The sequence below is a fragment of the Vitis riparia genome, chromosome 10 (assembly GCF_004353265.1).
Source record: "Vitis riparia cultivar Riparia Gloire de Montpellier isolate 1030 chromosome 10, EGFV_Vit.rip_1.0, whole genome shotgun sequence".
Taxonomy (NCBI): Eukaryota; Viridiplantae; Streptophyta; class Magnoliopsida; order Vitales; family Vitaceae; genus Vitis; species Vitis riparia.
This window is the reverse complement of record NC_048440.1, coordinates 21905810-21930995: the sequence shown is the minus strand read 5'-3', so window position 1 is coordinate 21930995 and position 25186 is coordinate 21905810. Positions and strand designations below refer to the sequence as shown.

The 25186-nt window shown below is 32.4% G+C and overlaps 2 protein-coding genes across 4 annotated transcripts; both read left to right on the top strand.

Moving 5' to 3' along the window:
- Nucleotides 1–212: 212 nt before the first annotated feature.
- Nucleotides 213–7931, top strand: LOC117924244. 2 transcript variants are annotated; one of them, XM_034842836.1, is made up of 6 exons: nt 213–883; nt 1980–2183; nt 3268–3313; nt 4694–5204; nt 6806–7112; nt 7230–7931. In XM_034842836.1, the coding sequence occupies exons 1-6, from the start codon at nt 355–357 to the stop codon at nt 7580–7582; spliced, it is 1950 nt and encodes a 649-aa protein (XP_034698727.1). In that variant the 5' UTR covers nt 213–354; the 3' UTR covers nt 7583–7931. The 2 variants fall into 2 exon arrangements, with proteins under 2 accessions (XP_034698727.1, XP_034698726.1); XM_034842835.1 differs by having other exon boundaries at nt 216–883; nt 6806–7931.
- Nucleotides 7932–11943: 4012 nt separating this feature from the next.
- On the top strand, nt 11944–24107 carry LOC117924136 (ankyrin repeat-containing protein At5g02620-like). 2 transcript variants are annotated; one of them, XM_034842708.1, is made up of 5 exons: nt 11944–12546; nt 19252–19479; nt 20715–20754; nt 21959–22466; nt 23111–24107. In XM_034842708.1, exons 1-5 carry the CDS (start codon nt 12024–12026, stop codon nt 24002–24004), a joined length of 2193 nt encoding a protein of 730 aa, XP_034698599.1. In that variant the 5' UTR covers nt 11944–12023; the 3' UTR covers nt 24005–24107. The 2 variants fall into 2 exon arrangements, with proteins under 2 accessions (XP_034698599.1, XP_034698600.1); XM_034842709.1 differs by lacking the exon at nt 19252–19479.
- Nucleotides 24108–25186: the final 1079 nt, after the last annotated feature.

Genomic DNA, 25186 nt, shown 5'->3' with positions numbered 1-25186 from the left:
TTGCTTTTGAAACGTTGGCATGTTCCTGAACTATTTTAAACAAAGCATGGATGAAGACTATTCCGGAACCCGACACCAACCATATCTTCGTAAATCCTGTTCCATCATCATGTTTATGGGCATAGCAGGCAAGCTGGCCGGACACCCACGGTTATAAATAAAAATTAAAAAATAAAAATAAAAATAATCATGTTTCTATGAGCATAGTCGAGTGATATTTAAAGGGATTTTGCAGTGATAGTGGAACCACCCCCACCAAATCCACATTACCACCCAAACCTACGATGACCCTGTGAGAACCCATCCCTCACTGCTAAGCCTTCTGCTCTGCTCTTCCTCTCCAAAGACGCTCTCATGGCGGATACCGATCATACCGAGCAACAGAAACACATTGCTTATTTCGACAGAGATTTGAGGTGGAAAGACTGCATCTTGGACTCTGTAGAGTTCGATAAACTTCCAGAAGGCCCGTTGCAGAGAATTACTAATCACAACGACACAGTCCTCCACTTGGCCGCTCACTCCAAACAAAAAGATCTGGTACTCGACTTACTAAAGAAGTTGCCTAAAGACCGCAACCATAAACTTTCCGATATTATAAACACCGATGGCAACACTATACTCCACGAAGTAGCCACCAGCGATGCCATGAAAGGTGCGGCGGAGGAGCTGTTGACGAGAGATTCTGACTTGCTAATTGCGTCCAATGGCTCAGGAGAGACGCCTATATTTTGTGCAGCCCGCTATGGCCAAACTGAAATGTTTGAGTTTCTGGCTGCGAAATTGGGGCTAACGAAAGAAGGTCCAGAAGATTATAAAATCTATTTGCGGAGAAAAGATAGAACAACAGTTCTCCATATTTCCATCGCCTCTGAGTGTTTCGGTGAGTTATATATTCTGCACTTAATTCATCTCCAAGTTAAGTTTTCCTTAACTTGATTAAATTTTCTATCATGATTCGTTCTCAAGCGTCACGAAATTAAGTTTTCCTTTGGGCAACTTTTCTGCAAAAAGTAGCATTTCAAGGTCAAAATACAACTTCAATAGTATTTGAATATAAAATATGACTTTTTAAAATATTTGAGTAAAACTTTCAATTTTTTTCTAATAGATTTATCAGCTGTTTTTCCTCTCAAACACGAAAAACAGATTTTAATTTAATATATATATATATATATATATATACATACATGCAAGGCCTGATAAAATAAGAGGAAAATAGAAAATATATTTGAATTGATTGATTCTTTTCTAACTTATAATTATGTTTTTCTATTTAAAAATATGATAAATTTAAAAACAATGAGAAAAATTGGCAGAAAGAGGGGAAAAGAGGCAAAAAGAAAAAAACAAAAGAAGACAAAAATGAAGAAAAAAAACTTTGAACAAAAATTAAAAAATAAAGAATAGGTTCATCACAATAAATTTTTCTTATGTCATCCTCCATATTTAATTTTCATCTTTCTACCTCTCTATATACATAATTTTTATTGTATTTAATATTTCTCTATAAGCTCTATGATAAATAAAACAAGAAAATTTAAATTCTTGTTATTTTTTATTTTTTTTTCTTTTTCCTACAATTTTTTTACAATCCAAGCAGTGCTTTACGTGGTGTTTTGTAATCAAAATAAATGCTGAAAATTTAAAAGATTAATGCTATATCCTAATTAAAGCCTTATTAGACATAGCTTTAGCTTTATCATGATCCTTTTAAAAAAGATCTTTGAATAAAAATTTTAAAAATAGATTTATTAGTACCACATTTAAATGAAGTTATAAATATTCATGGAAAAACTTTTTTATTTCTTGAATAAATATGAACTTTCCAAAGCATTTTTGGCCAAAAGTTACTAAATTGTAACTTTTATTAATTTAGTATTTTCATTCAAAGAACTTCTTGACTATATATGTATAAGAGTATTGAACTACTAATTTAATATTTTTGTTTTTTGCTTTATCTCTATAATATGAAACAGAGTTAGCCTCGCATATTGCTGACTGCTACCCATATTTAATTGACGAAAGGGATCAATCCTCAATGACTGCTCTTCAATATCTCGCATGCAATCCATCTGCATTTCAAAATGAGAAAACACAAATAAGACGAGGATTCATAGAGCAACTCAGCAAATCAAAAGGAATTATTGGAGAAAAAATCATATGGACTATCAAAGTCTACTGTATAGTACACTTAACTCCTTCGTTATCATCATTTATTTTTCAATTACTCAATTACTCTTATTTGCATTTTTATTTAGAAGGTAAAATTTTATTGAAATTGGGTATGTCGTTAATAGTTTTGGAGTGCTAGATATGCTTTTATATATTCTCCCTTTTTGAAGATATTGTTTTAGAGTCGAGTTAACTAGCTAGCAATCTTATTAAATGTAGTGCACTTTTTGGTAATTAGTGTACATTGCTTTATAAAAGGAACATATGAACGAATGTGTTTGATTACATAGAACTACTTAGAGATAACTCAAAAAAAGATTAACTACAAATTAAATATTCAATGAAATCAGAAATAAAATACAAAAGTGATAGGTGATACAAATGATACATATGGGAACTCCCTCCAAACTCTTTCATTCAAGTAAAACCATGGATCTAGTCTATTGTATAGAAAATTTAATATATCTTTTATTTAGATTAGATGCAACTTTCTTCAAGGGATTTACTCTAACACACACTTGTACTCTTCTTTAATGATTTTTCTATCAACTCTTCAACTTTAGTCTACTACAAGCATATATTTCTTCTTTTATCATGAATTGCACGAACTGCTTAATTCATGAGATATTAAGCACTCTTTGATTTTGTTAATTTATGTTTATATATTTTTAAAAGTTTATAGGTCAATTTATAATTCAATTTAATTGGCTTACATGGTTTTGACTTGAAAGAAATTCCCAAGTCATATTCAATATCCCTAATGACTGGTGTTGTGAAATGGGGCCTTTTATGGATATAATTGTTTTCTTCTCATTTTTTCCTCGGTCTAACAAAATATATTTGTACTCATGGATTTTGTTTCTTAGTCTATCTATCTATATTTATTCATTTTGATTATTCATTTCCATTCTTTTGTTGCCTAAACATCTCAATTTTTCTCTAACTAAACATATATTTGTTCTCATGGATTTTGTTTCTTAGTCTATATATATATGTTCATTAACTATTTATTTCTTTTTTGTTACATATTTTTACTATTTTTTTCCTTACGAATTATGGCGTAAACATCTCACAAACGAAGTTTTATTTCAGTTAAGCTACTATTGGACATAAGAAGAAGCATGATAAGAGATGAAAGGTGAGATATGGAAAGTTTTGATACATACCTTGGATATTTAATTTATTTTGATGGTTAGTACTTTTGAAAGCTCTTGCATAAGAAATTTAAAATATAATTAGTTAAAGGAGAAAAAACAAACTTCGACTACTTCTCATTATAGTTTGTAATTGAAAATTATTAATAGGTTTTGGAAATTGCTTCTCGAATATACAAAGACATCAATTCTTTCTCAAACATACAAAAATTCCTAATTTAGCATGTATTTAGACCATTCCATAGGCTTGATGTTCAACCCAAGTCTACTATATACTAGGCCCACAATGGCTCTAACGCTTATTGTTCAACCCAAATGTAATACTTGGCCCAGAAATGCTTTAACTGTTCTTTGACTTCAAGATTCATAAAAGGAAATTTCTAGAGTCTTAATTTATCATCATATCAAACATTGAACTTGAATCATTGATGTGTATAAATGAATTTAAATTATTGAACAAAAAAATGACTTAATTATGTAAAGGAATTAGACGTAGATACAACTAAATGATAAAATTTTAAGAAAGAATAGATATAGAATTAGGTTTTAGATTGATTGTTATCAATCTACTAGTTAAAATTTTAAGATAGAGAATAGGTACCTTATAACCCTGAAGGGTAACTCAGTTGGTCCAGCTTTGAGTTTGCTCCCCAATGATCATCAATTCGAGTCCCCTCAGGGCCATTGGAGGTTTATCCGATCATTAACTTCAGAGCCCCATGGGATTAGTCGAGGAGCGCGTAAGCTGACTCGGACATCCACGATTATCAAAAAAAAAAAAAAGGTACCTTATGCCTAACTCATAATATGAGTTGTTGATATATATGATAAAATTATATAAAAGAATGAAAATAAGTTACAAAAAATGAGACATTAATACAAAGTCAATATACAGACAAAAGTAATCATTTTTTTCCATGTGAATATTTTTTATTGGACCAATTTTTAATAACTTCTAAAAGGTTGTTAGAAAAAATTAAAAATAAAAAGGAAAAGTCTTCTTTATGGATCTTAACCCACTAATTGAAAGTTGTTTTTGTGGTATTCTATTGGTATAATATTAATGAAAACGTGCACAAACATGTCTAGATTCATATTTAGAATAAACTATACATTAGACTTTAATATCATAGAATACTCGGTTATTTAATTACAACAAATTTTAGTATTTCGGTAAATTAAGTATATTTAGTACTAGCTTGTTTCCATGTGTCATACTTGTAAATTTAGTATTTATATGCTTAGTATTTTAGTAGTTAAATTTTAGATTTATAAAATATTATCCATATCATAAAACCACTTTCTATCAAATAGTGTTCAGTATTATATAAAGTAATCCTCAATGTCTTACATCACTAAAACAGATATTCACTTGAAAGACTTGTCATTCGTTTGGTAGAAAATGATACTTCATGGGATGCTAGTATTAATTCTCAAGCAATAAGCCTAAGTGAGAGTAAGAAGGAGCCCGAAATAAAAGAACACTCCTCCAAATTATCCCAAATAAAGGAAGGACAAAACTCCCAAGAAAGTTCAACTAGCAAATACAAGAAGAGCGATGAAAGTCCATTATTTTTGGCAACAATGTCAGATATTAAACTAATTGTCAAAGCAGTACTCAACTTCCAACCTGAGGCACTTGAGCATACTAATAAGGAGGGACTGAACATATTACATGTGGCAATCCTTTACCGTCGTATTGATATTTTTGATGCGCTGATAAAGTTTGAAGTGCTTGCAAGAAGGCTATTATCGGCAACTGATAATGAAGGGAACTCCATACTACATATGGTTAGCCAAAAAAGAAAAAGTCAAGCTAGTGAAAAGATGCAAAGCCCTGCACTTCAGCTACGAGAAGAGTTGCTTTTGTTTGAGGTGCACTTCTACTCACTCATTAGTCATAAATATAGACATTGTTCATATTAAAGGGTGTAAATAAGGTTGTTTTGATCAATTTTTGAGTAAAAAAGTGAATCAAATTGATATAGTTGGTTTATATATGATAGAAACGGAGCTAACCAAATTTGAAGTGAAAAACCAAATCAAACCAAGCCTTTTATGGTCGATTTGGTTCGGTTTTTGTGGATTGGTTTTGACCCAACTTAATGACCTTCTTTAGTCCTTAGCCCAATTATATATTTATGTTTGTTTTTAGCCTAAAACCCATTAATTTGAGTTTATATTTAGGCCTTAAGTATAATTTGCTTTTTGAAATAAATTGAAACCAATTTGGATTTAATGTTAAAAATATATTGAGTGCATTTAGAATTAATTTGATCATAATATAAAAACAATGAATCATTTTAATAGAATCCAATATAAAAAAACTTGTTGAATATCAAACAATTATATATAAGTTTTAAAATATTGGTTTGGTTTGATTTTTATCAGTTAAGAGACATGAAAATTGAAAACCAAACCAATATGATCAATTTTGGTTCGTTTGGATTGGTTTGTCGGTTTTCTATTTTCTTTTTACTTATGCCCTTAGTTCACATGCATTCACTTGGGTTAAGCCATTTGATTCTTCATCTTCATTACCAAAAAGAGTAAGTTATTATCTAGGTAATAGATGAGAAATATGCATTAAATTTGAAAAATGCTAAGTTACAGAATGGGTATCACACCTAATTTTAAATTTGAGCCATTATTGTGTAGAGCAAAATATAAATTGTAAAATAAAAATGCTAAAAGATGAGATTTAGATATAGAGAAATAAAATCAAATTAAGTATAAAAAAAAATAATAATCTAAGCATAATTAATAAGTAGAACTTTATTAGAAGTATAAACGGATATCATTTTTCTCATATATCAGTTTTTTTGTTGGCTATCACTTTTTTATATGGTATGAATAGCAGTTTCCCTATCATAGAATGATCTATTAACTTATCATTGTAGTCTTTTTTACACTGACACAAGGCTGAGTAAATGCACAGTAATGAGATTCAAATTCAAGATTTCTCAGATGCCAAGATACCTATTAAAAGCTACTAGTTGACCATAAGTTTAAGTTGTTGGATAAATAACGATATCAAGCTTACTAAGATTAAAACTTAAAAGTTAATGAATAATTGGCTTGAGTCACCATGTTTGATTTAAGTATGGGTATAGATGAAGGGGTTACAAACAACAAAAATGCTTGCATGCATTCCAAGAATAACCACTCGTGATTGTTGTTAAACTAACAATTTTCTAAAAGCCTAAGCTAATAGGATTTAAGTCCAACAATGTATATCATGCTTCCTTAGGCTTTATACCCTCACAAAGAGAGACATACTAAATTTGGTAAATGCAAATTATGGAGAGACAAACTAAATTTCGGAAATGCAAATTGTGGAGAGGGGGTTGAACCCGGGACTTCCGGCCAATACCATGTTAAATAACCAATTTTCCTAAAAGCTTAAACTTACAATATTTGAGCCCAACAATGTATATCATGTTTCCTTAACAATTGTATTGTATGTGTGGGAGCAGAAAGTGAAGTCGGCCTGTAAGATGCATTTCTCCAATCTTCTCATAAAAGACCAGCAGACTGCGGAAGAATTATTTGCTGCTAAAAATGAGAAACTCCATCAAGAAGCCAAGGAATGGCTAATGCGTACCACGGAGAATTGCACCATTCTTTCCGTTTTCATAGCCACTGTTGCCTTTGCAGCAGCCTACACGGTACCAGGAGGTCCTGATGAAAGCACCGGTATTCCAATCCTTAACTCTAAACCCTTCTTTGAGGTTTTCATTGTAGCTGATGTGATCTCCCTCACTATGGCTTTGACATCTGTGGGTATATTTCTCTCCATCCTTACATCCTCATTTCCATTAGAAGACTTCAAGAGATATCTTTTTAAAAAGCTGATACAGGGAATTATATGTCTGGTCTTCTCGGTCTTAATGATGGCAGTGGCGTTTGGAGCAACAATCAACCTGATGATGACAGATAGTCCAAAAAATGTTGTTTGGGATGTGGTTGCATTCCTTCCGGTCCCTATTTTTTTTCTTTCATATTCACCCCTACGTTCAGTAGTGCTGGGACATTGTGGAAGTTTTGTTCAAAACTTCCTCATAGTTGTTGCCATTCCGGTTGTAATATTCCTCCTTGTCCTCTTTTTACTTCTCTTTGGAGCTTTTCAAGGACTGCGCTGGACCTTTAAAAAGGTTTGTGAGCTTATATGTAAACCTGTTCATTGGATATCCGGGAAGAAATCCGAGCCCAAATCCGATACCCAATCTCCTCAGCCAACCACTCAAGTTTGAAAAAAGAAACAGAATCTTGCTTCAGAACTCTTTTCAGAGCACCTTTTCCGTTTCCAAGTAGTAACAGAACATGTTTGTGTATTAATAAATTAGCATATTGAGAATGTAGTTTTAGTTGTACTACTAAGTTGGTGGAATCAAATTTCCACAACACTTGAGATCTCTGTATCGTGCTAGAGGAAAATCACTTCTATGCAGAATCATTGTATCATAAGGGAAGAACGCCAATCAACTCTATGTGAAAGACGGTGTATTTTTCTTGAGAGAGCGGTTTTATGATCAGGTTTTCCTAATCCTCATTGTTATCTGATTAGTATAATATTTGGTTTATTATTATTAATGATTGAAATTTAAGCGTATCAGTTACTTTCTATCGATTGCATCCCATTAATATTCTTTTTAATGATGAACACCCAGCACATTGGACTGGATTGTAGCTGGTTATACCCATTAGTTCTCTTGTTACCCAGCAATCATAAGCACAAGCATAAAACCGATGTGGGAGATGTTAGACATTTCTCTGCAGATGCTGCCGCCCCAGCAACCCCTCCTCATTCTTTGGTCTCCATTTTCCTTCACCAAACTCAAACCATTCAGTTGCAGCAGCTTCAACAAATTCAGTTCCTATTTAACCAGTTTGTAATTCAAAATTTGTTTAATCTTTGTATATAGGCATTTTTACGTCTAACAAATTGCATGGCTCTTGTATATATATACTGATCCCGCACAGAAAATTAAATCAATGGAGTTATTATTCAAATCATACAACCTTGTGAGGAGAATGTCCAAACTTAATGGAAGGGCAGCTCAGCTCCTACGTTCAGTCTTTGCACCATTCTATTTCAATTTGCTGCTTTACGAGCCATCTGCTAAATTCATGATTCCACCAATCACCAATATTATCCACACGATGAATAGAGTTTGGCCATTGCATTTAATCTCAGGTTCATTAAGTAATGTTAAATCACATTAAAAGATGCTCTAAAATTTAAAATAAATAAAGAGGGGATTTTGTTTGTGTCTATTTGGAATTTCAATTCAAAGAAGCAATTCAAGTAATTATATATTTTGTTTCATTTATAGCATTATCAGTTAGGTAAACTGACGTGTTTCCAAAATGGTAGAGTGCGTGGACTCCATGTTTTAATCTTTCAAGAAAATATTAGTGATTGTTCCAACTTATGAATGTAAGAAATGTGAAATTCAAAAGAATCACAAACAAAGGGAAAAAATAGAGTTTAGGGTTTCTTGTTATGATCACTTATTAAAAAAGGTAAATACTAATTGAGTTTAAACATGTTTACAATAAAATGATATAAAAAGGAAATGATTAATTTACTATTACTTCTAAAATAATATATACACTTCCAAAAATAACCTCAGGAAGCACTCTAAAATTTGATCCAAAGTTAGAGTTGGTTATATTCAATCTTCAACTATCTTGCAACTCCTCTTGATTTTTACTTAGACTTGTTTTTATGAGATTTCATCTTCTCCAAATATGTTCATAGACACCATCATTTATGTCTCATGCTCATGACTTGTCCCTTTTAAATTTGCTTAGCTCTCATCATGTTTCTCAAAACTCGAGTCTCTCTTTAAGCATATTTGATCCTTTGCTCTTCCTTGGTTGAAATTGAGTTTGCATCTTTTTCCTTTCCTAAATATGAAATTAAGCTCAAAATGTATGTTAGATTCATAATTAGTATCTTAGCATCAATTCAAGTTAATTTAGATGAGTTGAACGTTTTATAATGCATATGATTCGTAAGATTCTTTTTCCAAATCCCAACTTCATTTGTGATATCATGAGCCAACCATTTTTCTCTCTCTATTCTTCTTTTAACTCCCCGATTCCACCCAACTACCGTTGTTCATCTTCTCGCCCAACCTAATGCAAAGGGAGAAGTCAGAGCTTTAAATTTGAATATACAGATCTCCATGTAAAGAAAAGAAGAGATGTTTGTCTTTGATTCTTAGAGTTGAAGAAGGTCTATCCATCATCAGTTTGGAAAAGGTTTGGAATATGATTTGAAATAAAGGACCAGTTAAGGATTATATACGATACCTACGCTAGTGGTGAAGCCCACTGTTGCTATAGGTCTTTGGTAGCAGTATAAGCGAGCTTGCTGCTATAGCACTTGATATATGGCTACATTACAAATGTACACACACTAAAAGGCCATTTGTAGAGTTCCTCTTATTGCTACAACTATAAGCTTACCATAAAATTTTCGCACCAAACTTTCCCTCTTTCAAGACTTGGGGGCACAAATAAATTTTTGAGATTTTTTTTATCCCACTAAAATTGTGGCTATAGCTTCTAATTTTTGTAGTGATATATGTGTCATTGGAGCACATATTTTGATTAGTTCCAATCATAGCCTTTGAGTCTAAGTAAAATTGTATACTTAATTAATTTCATAATTAGTTATTTTCTATGCATATTAGACATATGGTCTCTACATTTACAAGATTTTTATATGAGACTCTTTAAGTGATTTTTCGCACCAATTATGCTTTTCTTGGTGCGATTGCTTGATAATTCTCATTCCTAGATATTTGCATTGATTAAAAAAGAATTAGAATTATGAAAAATAAAATTAATTTTTAACTTAAACAACCGTAGCTAAACACTCCCTCTACATAGTCTCACAAATGAAGATAAATAAACTTTCATATAAGTAGACTATTCAATGGATAATACGAGTTTGTCCATAACCCATGTAACATAATAGTTATAGGGGGCTACATCATATAAAGCAAGTGAAAAGATAAATGGTTGCAATGAAATCTCTATCTTCAATTTTTTTTTAGTTCCAACTCCAAATATCTACTCAAGCAAGCAAAAAAATATCATTAATTTATATAAACTTCATTGTTAACTTAAAATATAACAAACAATATTGATAAGAGTTTTTGTATGGATGAGAACTATTACTTACTAAAAATTATAGTTTTAATAAATGGAGAATGGGATATCCATAGTGCATCAAGTCCTGATAATGTTTAATCTTTATAGATTAAAAATGCAAGATGAATCTTAATATATAGAAGCTTATAGAAGTAGAAAGTTGGGGGAATATAATAATGCCTGAAGTACAAGCATCAGCCTTGTCTATTTTATGAGTAGCTTTTTCAATGAATTGATTAGAGAAGAAAGATAGCATTTTACTTTGTTTCTGTAATCATATAAATAATTTATGAGCCCCGGCAGTGCACATGTTCTCAATATCCACAAAAATAATAAATAAAGATATATTATTTGAATTTTTATGAAAAATAAATAAATTTACATTCGCTTGAAGCCTGTAGACGAACTCTCCTAGGTATATAATTTAATGCTGTGTTATGTTAAAACTAGAGATAAATCTAAGTATATGTTATTACATAATATAAATGTTAGAAAACTATTATACTTTTTGCATGGTCTAGATTTTTATCAATATTTCTAATTTTGCAAGAGTAAGTATATATATATGTCTTGTTTCAAAATTTCTTGAATTTGTAAAAGATAAAGTTATAAGAATATATAATCATTCTTGAAGGACAACTTTTCCGGTAGGCAACTTTGCTCTTTTGCTCTTTGATGGTAGGCTTCAATTTTCCATACTAATAAAAAATGTGACAAACTTTAACTTTATTTGTCTTATGAAATAGGTAAAGAATAAACAAAAGATAAACCTTATGAAGTAGGTAAAGAATAAAAGAATAACTTTGTCAGACTTATGAAACAGGTAAAGAATCATACAAATAATGCAAATGCTATTAATTAAATTTGTTAATCTTGTCCTAATGTACACATTTTTCAAAGCCAAAATGTTCACTTAGCCCACAGAGAAAATTGATTCACTTGGGCATGATCTAAATTTTTATTTATATCATTTTCAATATAATATCTACAAAGGGCAAATATAATTTTTTTTTTTTTTTTAATTTTTCAAAGCATGTTCATACGAATAATCTAAAACCATTAAAAGTCCAGCATGAAAATCGACATGATACAAGTTTATAAAAGCAGAAGCAGGATGTTCTTGACTCCAGTGCCCTATCATATAACCTTTATTTCTTTGAAAATTGTTTTTGATAACTTCTCAAAAGCACTTTTATTTTTTTGGAAAAACAAAATATAATAATAATAATAAATTTTAAAACAAAATTTTAAAAAGCAAGCTTCAAAAAAGGTGACACACATGGCTTTTAGCAAGTAAGGAATTTTTTCTTCTTTTTGTAGCATTATGAATTGGATAAATATGATGAGATATTCACATTTATCATAGCCATAAATTAATACTGTGGGCACACTCAAATGATATAAAATGGATTTTGCTGTGGCCTCACCAAATCCATATAACCACTACTGTAAGAAGTAAGAACCCATCCCTCACTGCTAATAAAGCCTTCCGCTCCGCTCCGCTCTCCCCTCTCCAAAGACTCTCCCATGGCTGCTACCAATGATTCCGAACAAAAGGAACTCATTTCAAAATTGTACAAAGCTTTGAGGAAAAAAGACAACGAGCATGTGGCTGAAGTCTGCCATGAACTTCCAGAAGGCCCGTTGCAGAGAATCAGTATTTACAACGACACAGTCCTCCACATGGCCACTCACTCCAAACAAAAAGATCTGGTACTCAAATTACTAAACATGTTGCCTGCAGACCGTCAACTTTCCGATATTAAAAACAACGACGGCAACACTATACTCCACGAAGTAGCCACCAGCGATGCCATGAAAGATGTGGCGGAGGAGCTGTTGACGAGAGATTCTGACTTGCTAATTGCGTCCAATGACTCAGGAGAGACGCCTATATTTTGTGCAGCCCGCTATGGCCAAACTGAAATGTTTAAGTTTCTGGCTGGGAAAATGGGGCTAACGAAAGAAGGTCCAGAAGATTATAAACCCTATTTGCGGAGAAAAGATGGAACAACAGTTCTCCATCTTTCCATCGCCACTGAGTGTTTTGGTGAGTTACATATTCTGCTCTTAGTTCATCTCCAAGTACTGCTAGTCCATTTCTATTTCTAACGTGTCTCTTTCTCAAGCGCCACGAATTAAGTTTTTGGATGCTGAATGCTTAAGTTGTTAAAGCCCTTGGAGAACTTTTTCTACTAAAAGTTGAAGTATTTGAATATATATACATGCAAGACGTGATAAAATAGGAGGAAAATAGAAAATATGTTCCTTGGAATTGATTGATTTTTTTGAATTTTAAATCATTTTTATTGTATCTAATCTTTGTTTATAACCTTTAAGATAAATCAAACAAAACAATTTAAATTCTTTTTATTTTTACATTTTTTCCTTTTCCTACTATTTTTTTACAATCAAAGCAGTGCTTTTCATAGTGTTTTGTAATCAAAATAAATACTGAAATTTTAAAAGATTGATTTCATATCCTAATTAAAGCCTTATCTGACATAAGCTAAAAGCTTTAGCTTCTAAAAAATATAGAAAGAGTTTCTTAAAAATTGATTTGTTAATGCCACATTTAAATGAAGTTATATTGTATTCATGGAAAAACTTTTTTTTATTAAATAAATATTAAATTCGCAAAGCCTTTTTGGTTAAAAGTTTCTAAATTGTAACTCCCCCGCCGCCCCGGCGTCCCCAAAAATATATGTATATAAAGAAAATTCATTATACACCCAAAAGTGTATCCTATGACAAAAATAAAACTTAAGCTTTCAAAATATACACTTTATAAATTATTTATTGTTGTAAATGAAAAGAATGAATGACCACATTGATGGCCATTATGAACTCCCATTACTCATCTTAAAGATGAGTAAATGGAGTTCATATTATGAAGCCTATAAAAGGCTTCTTACTCCTCCATGTAAAAGGATCCCGAGAAAGAAAGAAAGCTTTTCCTCTCATTCTCTCTCTTTCTCTCTCTTTCTTTCACTTTCTCAATTCTCTTCTTTGATTCCTTCTTCCATATTATATATCAAAGTAAGATATATTTTATCTCTACTACTTTGATTTGCATTATATTTGTCTTTGTTTTACAACACGTTATCAGCACGAATTGCTCTGAAGGTAATTCTCGTATCTTAAACTTGAAATTATTTATATAAAATAAAATTTTACATATTTATATTATTGTTGACTTGTTTTGTTACATATTGTTAAAAGTTATAAACAAATTATTTGATTTTGTTTATAATCAAAGTTATACCAATGCTATCAAGTTATTATAACTTATTTTAATAATATTGTTTTGTCATATATATGAAGTTATTTGACAATGTCGAATATCACAAAACTCGAATTTGTGGCACTTGACATTTCGGGAAAGAACTATCTATCTTGGATCCTTGATGCTGAATTACATCTTGATGCAATGAACCTTGGAGCTACGATCAAACAAGGAAATCAAGCATCCCTGCAGGATCGCGCAAAAGCATTGATTTTCCTTCGCTATCACCTCCATGAAGGTTTAAAAAATGAGTATCTTACGGTAAAGGACCCATTTACTCTATGGAGTAATTTGAAAGAAAGATATGACCACCAGAAAACTGTGATTCTCCCAAAAGCTCGATATGATTGGATGCACCTAAGGTTGCAAAATTTTAAAACTGTTAGTGAATACAACTCTGCACTTTTCAAAATCAGCTCTCAATTAAAGCTGTGTGGAGAAAAAATCACAGAGGAAGACATGTTAGAGAAAACTTTTACTACGTTTCATGCCTCGAATGTGCTCCTGCAGCAGCAATATCGAGAGCGTAGATTTACAAAATATTCTGAATTAATATCATGTCTTCTTGTTGCTGAACAAAATAATGAGCTTTTGATGAGAAATCACCAGTCTCGTCCAACTGGATCTGAACCATTCCCTGAAGTGAATGCAATATCATCCCAAACTCGTGGACGTGGACGAGGACGAGGACGTGGTCGTGGTCGTGGAAGAAATCCCCGATACCATGGTTCTTATAGTAATAATTCTCAGAAAATGAAAGCCTCATTGCACCACCAGAAGTGGAACAATACTGAGACAATACAAGAAAATGGGAAGCGTATACAAGATAAACCTGTTAAGAACCATGAGAATAATTGTTATAGATGTGGTATGAAGGGGCATTGGTCGCGTACTTGTCGTACGCCCAAACATTTGGTCGACCTTTACCAAGCATCAATAAAAGCTAAAGGAAAAGAGATAGAGATGAACTTTACCGATGGTGATGGATTGGACCTAACCTACTATGACATTGATTTCTTTGGAGGTCCCAATGAAAAAACAGACCATTTGATAAATGATGAAAAAATTAACATTGATTGATGTTACTTTATATATAAAATAATATATTATTATGTCTTATATTTACATCTGATTTACTTTGTTATTTACATTATGCCCTGTTTTTTTGTTATATCTGAAATCCATGTGTTATTTGGTCTCAAGATGAATGAGGATGATGTATGTCTTGCGGACTGTGCGACCACGCACACAATTCTTCGAGATAAAAGATATTTCCTCGAATTGACATTAATAAAAGCTAATGTAAGTACCATATCAGGTACTACAAACTTAGTTGAAGGCTCTGGAAGAGCAAACATAACGTTGCCAAATGGAACTAGATTCCATATAAATGACGCGTTATATTCTAGCAAATCCAGAAGAAATTTGCTCAGTTTTAAAGATATCCGCAGAAATGGATATCATATTGAAACTATGAATGAAGATAATGTAGAATATCTTTATATTACTTCCATTATATCTGGCCAGAAGCTTATAATGGAAAAACTCCCGGCTTTCTCCTCTGGGTTGTATCATACAACTATAAAGCCTATTGAATCATATGTTGTCGTGAACCAGAAGTTCAACGACCCAAAAGTTTTTGTCCTTTGGCATGACAGGCTAGGTCACCCAGGGTCTTCAATGATGCGTCGAATAATCGAACACTCACATGGGCATCCACTAAAGAACCAGAAGATTCTTTCGCCCAATGAATACTCATGTGCTGCCTGCTCACAAGGTAAATTGATAATCAGACCATCTTTTACTAAAGTCATATCTGAGTCACCAATCTTTTTAGAAAGAATACATGGGGACATATGTGGGCCTATCCATCCACCATGTGGACCATTCCGTTATTTTATGATCTTAATAGATGCTTCTACTAGGTGGTCACATGTTTGTCTCCTTTCTACACGTAACGTAGCCTTTGCTAAACTCCTTGCACAAATAATCAGATTACGAGCACAATTTCCAGATTATCCAATTAAGACAATACGTCTTGATAATGCTAGCGAATTTACTTCTCAAACATTCATTGACTATTGCATGTCAGTAGGGATAAATATTGAGCATCCTGTTGCTCATACTCATACCCAGAATGGTTTAGCAGAATCCTTCATCAAACGTCTCCAATTAATAGCTCGACCATTACTAATGAAAACCAAATTACCTACTTCCGCCTGGGGACATGCTATTATGCATGCTGCAGCTTTAGTCCGTATTCGACCTACAACTTACCATGAATACTCCCCTTCACAACTTGTGCTTGGAAAACAACCAAATATCTCTCACTTACGAATCTTTGGTTGTGCAGTATATGTACCAATTGCACCTACACAACGCACTAAAATGGGTCCCCAACGAAGACTTGGGGCTTATGTAGGTTTTGATTCTCCATCTATCATAAGATATCTTGAACCTTTGACAGGCGATGTTTTTACAGCCCGCTTTGCGGATTGTCATTTTAATGAGAGTGTTTTCCCATCATTAGGGAGAGAAAAGTCGATTCTTGAAGAACGACGAGAAATTAGTTGGAAGACATCTACTATGACCCATCTTGATCCTCGTACAAATCAATGTGAACTAGAAGTTCAAAGGATCATTCATTTGCAAAATCTTGCAAATCAATTACCAGATGCATTCATTGATACAAAGAAAGTGACAAAGTCATATATCCCGGCTGCAAATACTCCAGCACGGATTGATATCCCTGTAGGACAGTTAACAAATGAATCTAAGATACACCTGAAGCGTGGTAGACCTGTCGGCTCAAAGGATGTAACTCCCAGGAAGAGGAGAACCCAAGAAAAACTTGGCACTCTAGAAGAGACCATCAAAATGACTGATCAGTTTAAAATTGATAAATCTATAGCCCTAGAAGAGGCACAAATAATGCAGAAAGCCCCTGAAGAGGCACATATTGAACAAGAAGCCCCCGAAGAGGCACATATTGAACAAGAAACCCCTGAAGATCCACATATTGAACGAGAAGCCCCTGAAGAGGCACAGGTACCTGAAAATTGTGAGATCTCAGTAAGTTATGTACAAATGGGAGAAAAATGGGATCGAAATAATATTGTTATTAACAATATTTTTGCTTTCCAAGTGGCCTCTAATATCATAAGAAATGATGAAGATCCCCAACCACGAAATGTGGAAGAATGTCGACATAGAAATGATTGGCCAAAATGGAAAGAAGCTATACAGGCAGAATTAAACTCATTAACAAAACGAGAAGTTTTTGGACCTGTAGTCCAAACACCTGAAGATGTAAAGCCTGTTGGGTACAAATGGGTATTTGTACGAAAGCGCAATGAGAATAATGAGATCATAAGATATAAAGCGCGATTAGTAGCACAAGGTTTCTCGCAGAGACCTGGCATTGACTACGAGAAAACATATTCTCCTGTCATGGACGCAATCACATTTCGTTTCTTAATTAGTTTGGCACTCTCAGAAGGACTGGATATGCGTCTCATGGATGTTATTACAACATATTTATACGGATCCATGGATAATGATATATACATGAAAATCCCCGAAGGATTTAAATTGCCTGATGCAAATAATACAAAGCCTCGTAGCATGTACTCAATCAAGTTACAACGATCCTTGTATGGATTAAAGCAATCTGGACGCATGTGGTATAATCGCCTTAGCGAATACTTGCTAAAAGAAGGGTATGTGAATAACCCTATATGCCCATGCATCTTCATTAAGAAATCAGAAACCGGATTTGCAATTATTGCAGTGTATGTTGATGACTTAAATCTTGTTGGAACTCCTGAAGAGCTCACAAGAACAACAAATTACTTGAAAAAGGAATTTGAAATGAAAGATCTTGGAAAAACAAAATTTTGTCTCGGCCTGCAGATCGAGCATTTTCCAAATGGAGTTTTAGTACATCAATCAACATACATTAAGAAAGTTTTGAAGCGTTTTTATATGGATAAAGCGCATCCTTTAAGTTCTCCAATGGTTGTCCGATCACTTGATGTGAAAAAATACTCATTTCGTCCTTGCGAAAAGGATGAAGAGTTACTTGATCCTGAAGTACCATATCTTAGTGCTATTGGTGCACTTATGTATCTTGCCAATTGTACACGTCCAGACATTGCTTTTTTTGTCAATTTATTAGCAAGATACAGTTCCGCTCCAACTCGAAGACATTGGAATGGTATCAAACATATATTGCGTTATCTTCGCGGAACTACTGATATGGGTTTATTTTACTCAAGGGAATCAAAGCAACAATTGCTTGGATATGCAGATGCAGGATATCTTTCAGATCCACATAAAGGCAGGTCACAAACAGGGTATGTGTTTAATTGCAATGGTACTGCTATTTCATGGAGATATGTCAAACAAACAATGGTAGCCACATCATCAAATCATTCAGAAATACTGGCAATTCATGAAGCAAGTCGTGAATGTATATGGCTAAGATCTATGATCCAGCATATTCGGGAATCATGTGGACTCTCCTCTATCAAAGGTGACCCGACAACATTATTTGAAGATAATGCTGCATGCATTGCACAAATAACAGGGGGTTATATTAAAGGAGATAGAACTAAACACATTTCACCAAAATTCTTTTATACACATGAACTCCAGAAGAGTGGTGAAATTGATGTGCAACAAATACGCTCAAGTGATAATCTAGCAGATTTATTCACAAAATCATTGCCAACCTCAACATTCAAGAAGTTAATACACAGGATTGGAATGCGTCAACTCAAGGATATCGACATGAGGGGGAGTATGCTTGTAAAAGGGTGTTAGTGTACTGTACTCTTTTTTCCTTCGTCCAGGTTTTGTCCTACTAGGTTTTACTGGCAAGGTTTTTAATGAGACAGTCCTAATATACCAAGAAAAGAATATTGTACTCTTTTTCCTTCGCTAGGTTTTTCCTATAGGGTTTTTTACTAGCAAGGTTTTAATGAGGCATATTCTTTTAATATGGTGGTCATCCAAGGGGGAGTGTTGTAAATGAAAAGAATGAATGACCACATTGATGGCCATTATGAACTCCCATTACTCATCTTAAAGATGAGTAAATGGAGTTCATATTATGAAGCCTATAAAAGGCTTCTTACCCCTCCATGTAAAAGTATCCCGAGAAAGAAAGAAAGCTCTTCCTCTCATTCTCTCTCTTTCTCTCTCTTTCTTTCACTTTCTCAATTCTCTTCTTTGATTCCTTCTTCCATATTATATATCAAAGTAAGATATATTTTATCTCTACTACTTTGATTTGCATTATATTTGTCTTTGTTTTACAACATTTATAGTAATTTTAATTTAAGCTTTCACTTTATATATTATTTATAGTAATTTTAATTTTGATATAAATATTGCAAAAAGTGTACTAGACTACTAATTTAATATTTATGTTTTTCGTTTTATCTTTGCAAAATTGATGTGAAACAGATTTAGCGTCATTAATTGCCGAGAACTATCCATACTTAATTAAAGAAAGGGATCAATCCTCAATGACCGCTTTTCAATATCTTGCATGCAATCCAACTGCATTTCGAAAGAGGAAAATACAAAGACGAGGGTTCATGGAGCAACTCAACAAATCAAAAACTCGAATGAAACAAAGCTCTATACTACAAGAATTTGTAAAATTTTCCATGGAAATTCTCACGGAATTATGTATGGTACATTTGACTCTTTCTTCATCATCATCTATTCTTCATTTACTCAATTACTCTTATTTGCATTTTTATTTGAAAGGCAAAATTTTTTTGAAATTGGGTATATGGTTAATATAGTTTTGTAATGCTAAATTTTGTTGAATTTTTCAGTGCATTTTTTCATAATTAGTTTACATTGCTTTTTGAAAAGAACATATGTACAAATACGTCTTATTGCATGCGACTACTTAGAGAGAGGTGAATTGATAGTTCAAACAAGATTAATTTTAGATTAAATATTCAACAAGATCAAAAAATAAAATACAAAAGGTGGTAGATAAACAGATGATATATATGGGAACTCCATATAAACTCTCATTCAAGCAAAACCATGTATCTAGTCTATTGTATAGAAAATCTCATGAATCTTTTACTCATATTAATTGCAACTTTCTTCAAGGGACTTACTTAACCCAAACGCTTATGCTCTTCTCTAGTGATTTTTATATCAACTCATCAACTTTAGGCTACAAAAGTATATATTGCTTCTTTCATCATAAACTGGTCCAGTGGACTATTCATGTGATATATATTAAACAATCTTTGATTATGCTACTTTATGTTTTATATATTTTTAAAAGTCTATAGGTTAATTTATAACTCAATTCAATTGACTTATATGATTTTGACTTTAAAGAAATTCATAATTTTGATAATGTTCTAAACTATATTTTACTAGAGTCAGAAACAGACTTCTATGTATATTGTTATGGAACAAAAGAGGAGAAATATGTAAAACAATGTATGATATACATTCAAGATTTCAAGCCTATCTAACCCAATTGAACCCAATTTAATTGCTTTAACACATAGCAGTAATGTTTATTCTCCATAAATAGAATAGGACCCATGATGTTAGCACTATGTGTAGTAGAAAGGAATTGAGCAAATCATATTCAATGTCCCTGTTTTGTTGACTTGTGTTGTGAAATGGGGGCTTTTATGGATATAACTGTTTTCTTCTCAATTTTCCTCTCTCTAACAAAATATGGATTTTATCCCCATGGATTTTGTTTCTTAGTCTATCTAATAAAATTTGATATATAATTTTTTTTCTTTTTCATTCACCAATAATTGCTTACTTTGATTTCCTATAATTAATAACCATTTATTTCTTTTTCTATTACATATTTTTATTATTTTTTCTCTTACAAATTGTGGCGTAAACATCTCACAAACAAAGTTTCATTTCAGATGAGGAAACCTTCAAAAGAGATGTGATGAAAAATAAAAGGTGAGATATGGAATGTTTTGGTATGCACCTTGGATATCAACTTATTTTAATAGTCAATACTTTTAAGAGTTTTTACATAAGAAATTTAAAACATAATTAGTTGAAGGAGAAAAAACAAACTCGAACTACTTCTCACAATAGTTTGTACTTGAGAATTGTTAATAGGTTTTCGAAATTGCTTCTCGAATATGCTAGGATACGAATTCTTTCTCAAACATACAAAAATTCTTGATTTAACATATATTTAGACCATCCCAAAAAATAGATGTTCAACCCAAGTGTATAATATACTAGGCCCACAAAGGCTCTAATGCGCAATGTTCAACCCAAGAGTAATTCTAGGCTCAAAAAAGAAAATTCTAGTGTTTCAATTTATTATCATATCAAACTTTGAATTTGAATTATTGATATGTATAAATAAATTTGAACTATTGAACTAAAATAGAAAAAAAAATGACTTAATTATGAAAAGGAACATGACCTAGATAAAAATTAAAAAAAATTTATAACATTTTAAGAAAGAATAGGAAGAGAATTAGGTTTTACATTGATTGTCATCAATTTACTATTTAAATTTTTAAGAAAGTACAGAATAGGAACCTTAAGCCTAACTCATGATATGAGTTGTTGATATATGTGGTAAAATTAAACAAATGAATGATAATAAGGTATAGAAAAATAAGACGTCAATACAAAATCAATGTACAAACAAATATAGCCACTTTTGCTATGTGACTATTTCTCATTAGCAATGACCCAATTTTTAATAACTTTTAAACGATTATTAAAAAAATTAAAAAGAAAAATGAAAAGTCTTCTTTATGGATCAATTGACCTACTCATTGGAAGCTATTATTGTTGCAGTATTCTATTGGTGATATAATATTAACCAAAATATGTATAGGCATGTAAGGACTCATATGTAGAATAAACTATTAGACTTCAATATTATATGATACTAAGTTATTTACTAATGATAAATTTCAGTATTTTAATAAATTGAGTATTTAGTATTAGCTTGTTTGAGTGTTTCATATGATATTAGGTTGTTTATTTGTAAATTCAATATTTATATGTTTCAGTATTTCAATAGTTAAATTTTAGATTTATGAAATATGATCTATATTATAAAAGCACTTTTATATCAAATAGTTTTAAATATTACATAAAAGTAATCCTCAATGTCTCATGTTACGGGAAACAGATTGACACTTACAGCACTCGTCAAGAATTTAGCAAAGCACGACACTTCATGGGATGCTAATATTAATTCTAAAGCAGTGGGTCAAGATGAGAGTAAGGAGTATGAAATAGAAGAACACTTCTCTAAATTGTTCCAAAAAAAGGAAGGACAAAACTCCCAAGAAAGTTTAACTAACAAGGACAAGAAGAGCGATGAAACTCCATTATTTTTGGCAACAATGTCAAACATTGAAGAAATTGTCGACAAAATACTCTACTTCCATCCTCAGACATTTACACATACAAATAAGGAGGGAATGAATATATTACATGTGGCAATCCTTTATCGTCATATTGATATTTTTGATATGGTGGTAAAGTCTGAAGTACTTGCAAGAAGGTTATTATCAGCTACGGATAACAAAGGAAACTCTGTACTACACATGGTCAGCCAAAAAAGAAAAAGTCAAGCTAGTGAAAAGATGCAAAGCCCTGCACTCCAACTACAAGATGAGTTGCTTTTGTTTGAGGTGCACTTCTACTTACCCATTAACCACAAGCATATACATTGTTCACATGCATTCACTTCGATTAGGCCATTTGAGTCTTGATCAGTCTTTATTACCAAAAAGAATAAGTTATTAGCTAGGTAATTGATGAGAGATATGTGTCAAGTTAGAAAAATGCTAAGTTACTAAACGATTACCTCAACTAAAAGATGAGACTTAAATATAAAGAAATAAAATCAAATTAAGCATAAGAAAATATAATCTTAGTATAAATAAAGAGAACCTTGTTAGAAGTATAAACAAATAAGATCAATTTTTGTCACATATGGGTTTTTCCTTAGCTATCACTTTTTTTATATGGTATGAAAAGTAGTTTCCTTATCGTAGAATGATGTATTAATTAATTTATCATTGTAGTCATGCTGGACTGACACAAGGCTCAATAAAAGCATGGGAAAATAAACACATTAATGAGATTCAAATTCAAGACTTCTCGTAAGCCAAGATACCTATTAAAAGCTATCCTAGTAGACCTATAAGTATAAGTTGTTAGAAAAATAATGATATCAAGCTTAAAAGTCACCATGTTTTAATTTAGTCTGGTTATAGATGAATGGATTACAGGAAAAAAAAAAAAAAGCTTGTGATGGTATGTGTGGGTGCAGAAAGTGAAGTCGGCCTGTAAGATGCATTTGACCAAGCCTCTCAACAAAGATCACCAGACTGCTGAAGAATTATTTGCTGCTTCTAATGAAAATCTCCATAAAGACGCCAAGGAATGGCTAATGGCCACTACTGAGAATTGCACCATTCTTTCTGTTTTCATAGCCACTGTTGCCTTCGCAGCAGCCTACACGGTACCAGGAGGTCCTAATCAAGATACCGGCATTCCAATCCTTCACTCTAAACCCTTCTTTATGGTTTTCGTTTTAGCTGATGTGATCTCCCTCGCTTTGGCTTTGACATCTGTGGGTATGTTTTTCTCCATCCTTACATCCTCATTTCCTTTAGAAGACTTCAAGATATATCTGTTTAGAAAGCTGAGACAGGGAATTATATGTCTGGTCCTCTCGGTCTCAATGATGGCAGTGGCGTTTGGAGCAACAATCGTCCTGATAATGACACATAGTCCAAAAAATGTTGTTTGGGATGTGGTTGCATTCCTTCCTGTCCCCATTTTTTTTCTTTCATATTCACCTCTACGTTCAGCAGTGCTGGTACCTTGCAGTGAATGGTTCAAAAGTTTTGTTGCAAGCTTCCTCATAGTTGTTGCCATTCTGTTTGTATTATTCCTCCTTGTCGTCTTTTACCTCTCTTTCCTTCCGTTTGCCCTCGCTTTCTTTTCGTTTGCCATGGTGATTGTAACATTCATCGTTCTCCTACTTCTCCCCATTTTTCTTCTCTATGGAGCTTTCGTAGGACTGCGCTGGACAGTGAGAAAGGCTCCTGAGTTTTTATGTAAACCTGCTCATTGGATATCTGGGAATAAATCCCAGCCCAAATCCGATACCCAATCTCCTCAGCCAACTACTTCTGCGCCTCTTACCGATCAAGTTTGAAAAAAGAAACAGAATCTCGCTTCAGAACTCTTTTCGGAGCACATGCATGGATGAATGATTACTTATCACTGGAATTGTCCTCTACCTTATATATATTGTTTATGATGACTCATTATTATTATTATTATTTATGGTTGGAATTTAAGCCTATCTAAATTATATTTTTATTGTTTGCATGTTAAATTAATATTTATTCAAGATAGTTTGATGATTGGGAGTTAAAAGAGGAGGCCTTTGAGTTAAAAATTCAAAAACATTTGGTTTGGTATGATATAGAGAATAAAATGAACTGATAGATCAATTTCAAGAAATGGAAAGGTTTCTGTTGATTAAATATAAAAACAAAAAACAAAAAAAATAAGAGATTTAGCTTTGATAGCAATTGTGAAACAAAGCTAATTAACTTTAGAGAATCACCCAAGAGAGGATTGAATTGGTTTAATTTATTAAACCTTTTTTTGAAAAATGACAATAAAAGCAACAAAACAAGTAAATAAATAAGTAGTTGAGATGAGAGAGATGCAAACTCTTTTTATAATGATTCGGTAATCTACTTACGTTCACTCTCTTCACTCTCTTAAGCAAATTAAGGTTTCATTAATCACCAAGACATTAAGGTCAAAGTCTTCAACCTTCTTACACTTTACAATCCTTTCCAATTTTCCACCAACACTCAATAGATAGAAAGGATTTTAATGTTCACAATCCTAATACAAAATGGCCCACAATGCAAAATAAAACTAGAATGGAATTCAATGGTGCAATGAAAAGGATTCTTCAAGTTTTGAACTAATGCACTTTAATGAGGAAGTTTTGAAAAAAAGAAAAGGAATGGTAAGCAAATAAATGCAAGTATTCCCTTGTTAATAAATGCATAGACTCCAATTTGTAGAAAACAAACATCTAAAACAACAAAGTTGTCTTCCACCAATCAATTTCCAATTCAATCAATTGACTAGTCGTTGACACATTTAATGCACAACTATTAATTATTGCCTTTTTTAAGGTTCAACCAACCCTTAACTAGGCCTCAATCAGACCTTGACCAATTGAGTTAGATGTTCTATCAAAAACACCAAGCTACTAGAGAGAAAGAAGAATTTTTTGGGCAACTTGATCGAACGTCAATCAAAAAAGCCTAATTGGTTGAACTGATTCAAACGATTCAAGGTATCCTTGATT

Bases quoted from the DNA above. Each gene is read 5' to 3' on its own strand.
- LOC117924244 (XM_034842835.1), top strand. From the start codon at position 355: ATGGCGGATACCGATCATACCGAGCAACAGAAACACATTGCTTATTTC. The intron at 2,184-3,267 runs GTATAGTACACT...GTTTTATTTCAG, and splicing joins ATGGACTATCAAAGTCTACT to TTAAGCTACTATTGGACATA. The intron at 3,314-4,693 runs GTGAGATATGGA...TCACTAAAACAG, and splicing joins AGCATGATAAGAGATGAAAG to ATATTCACTTGAAAGACTTG.
- LOC117924136 (XM_034842708.1), top strand. From the start codon at position 12,024: ATGGCTGCTACCAATGATTCCGAACAAAAGGAACTCATTTCAAAATTG. The intron at 20,755-21,958 runs GTGAGATATGGA...TACGGGAAACAG, and splicing joins GATGTGATGAAAAATAAAAG to ATTGACACTTACAGCACTCG. The intron at 22,467-23,110 runs GTGCACTTCTAC...GTGTGGGTGCAG, and splicing joins ATGAGTTGCTTTTGTTTGAG to AAAGTGAAGTCGGCCTGTAA.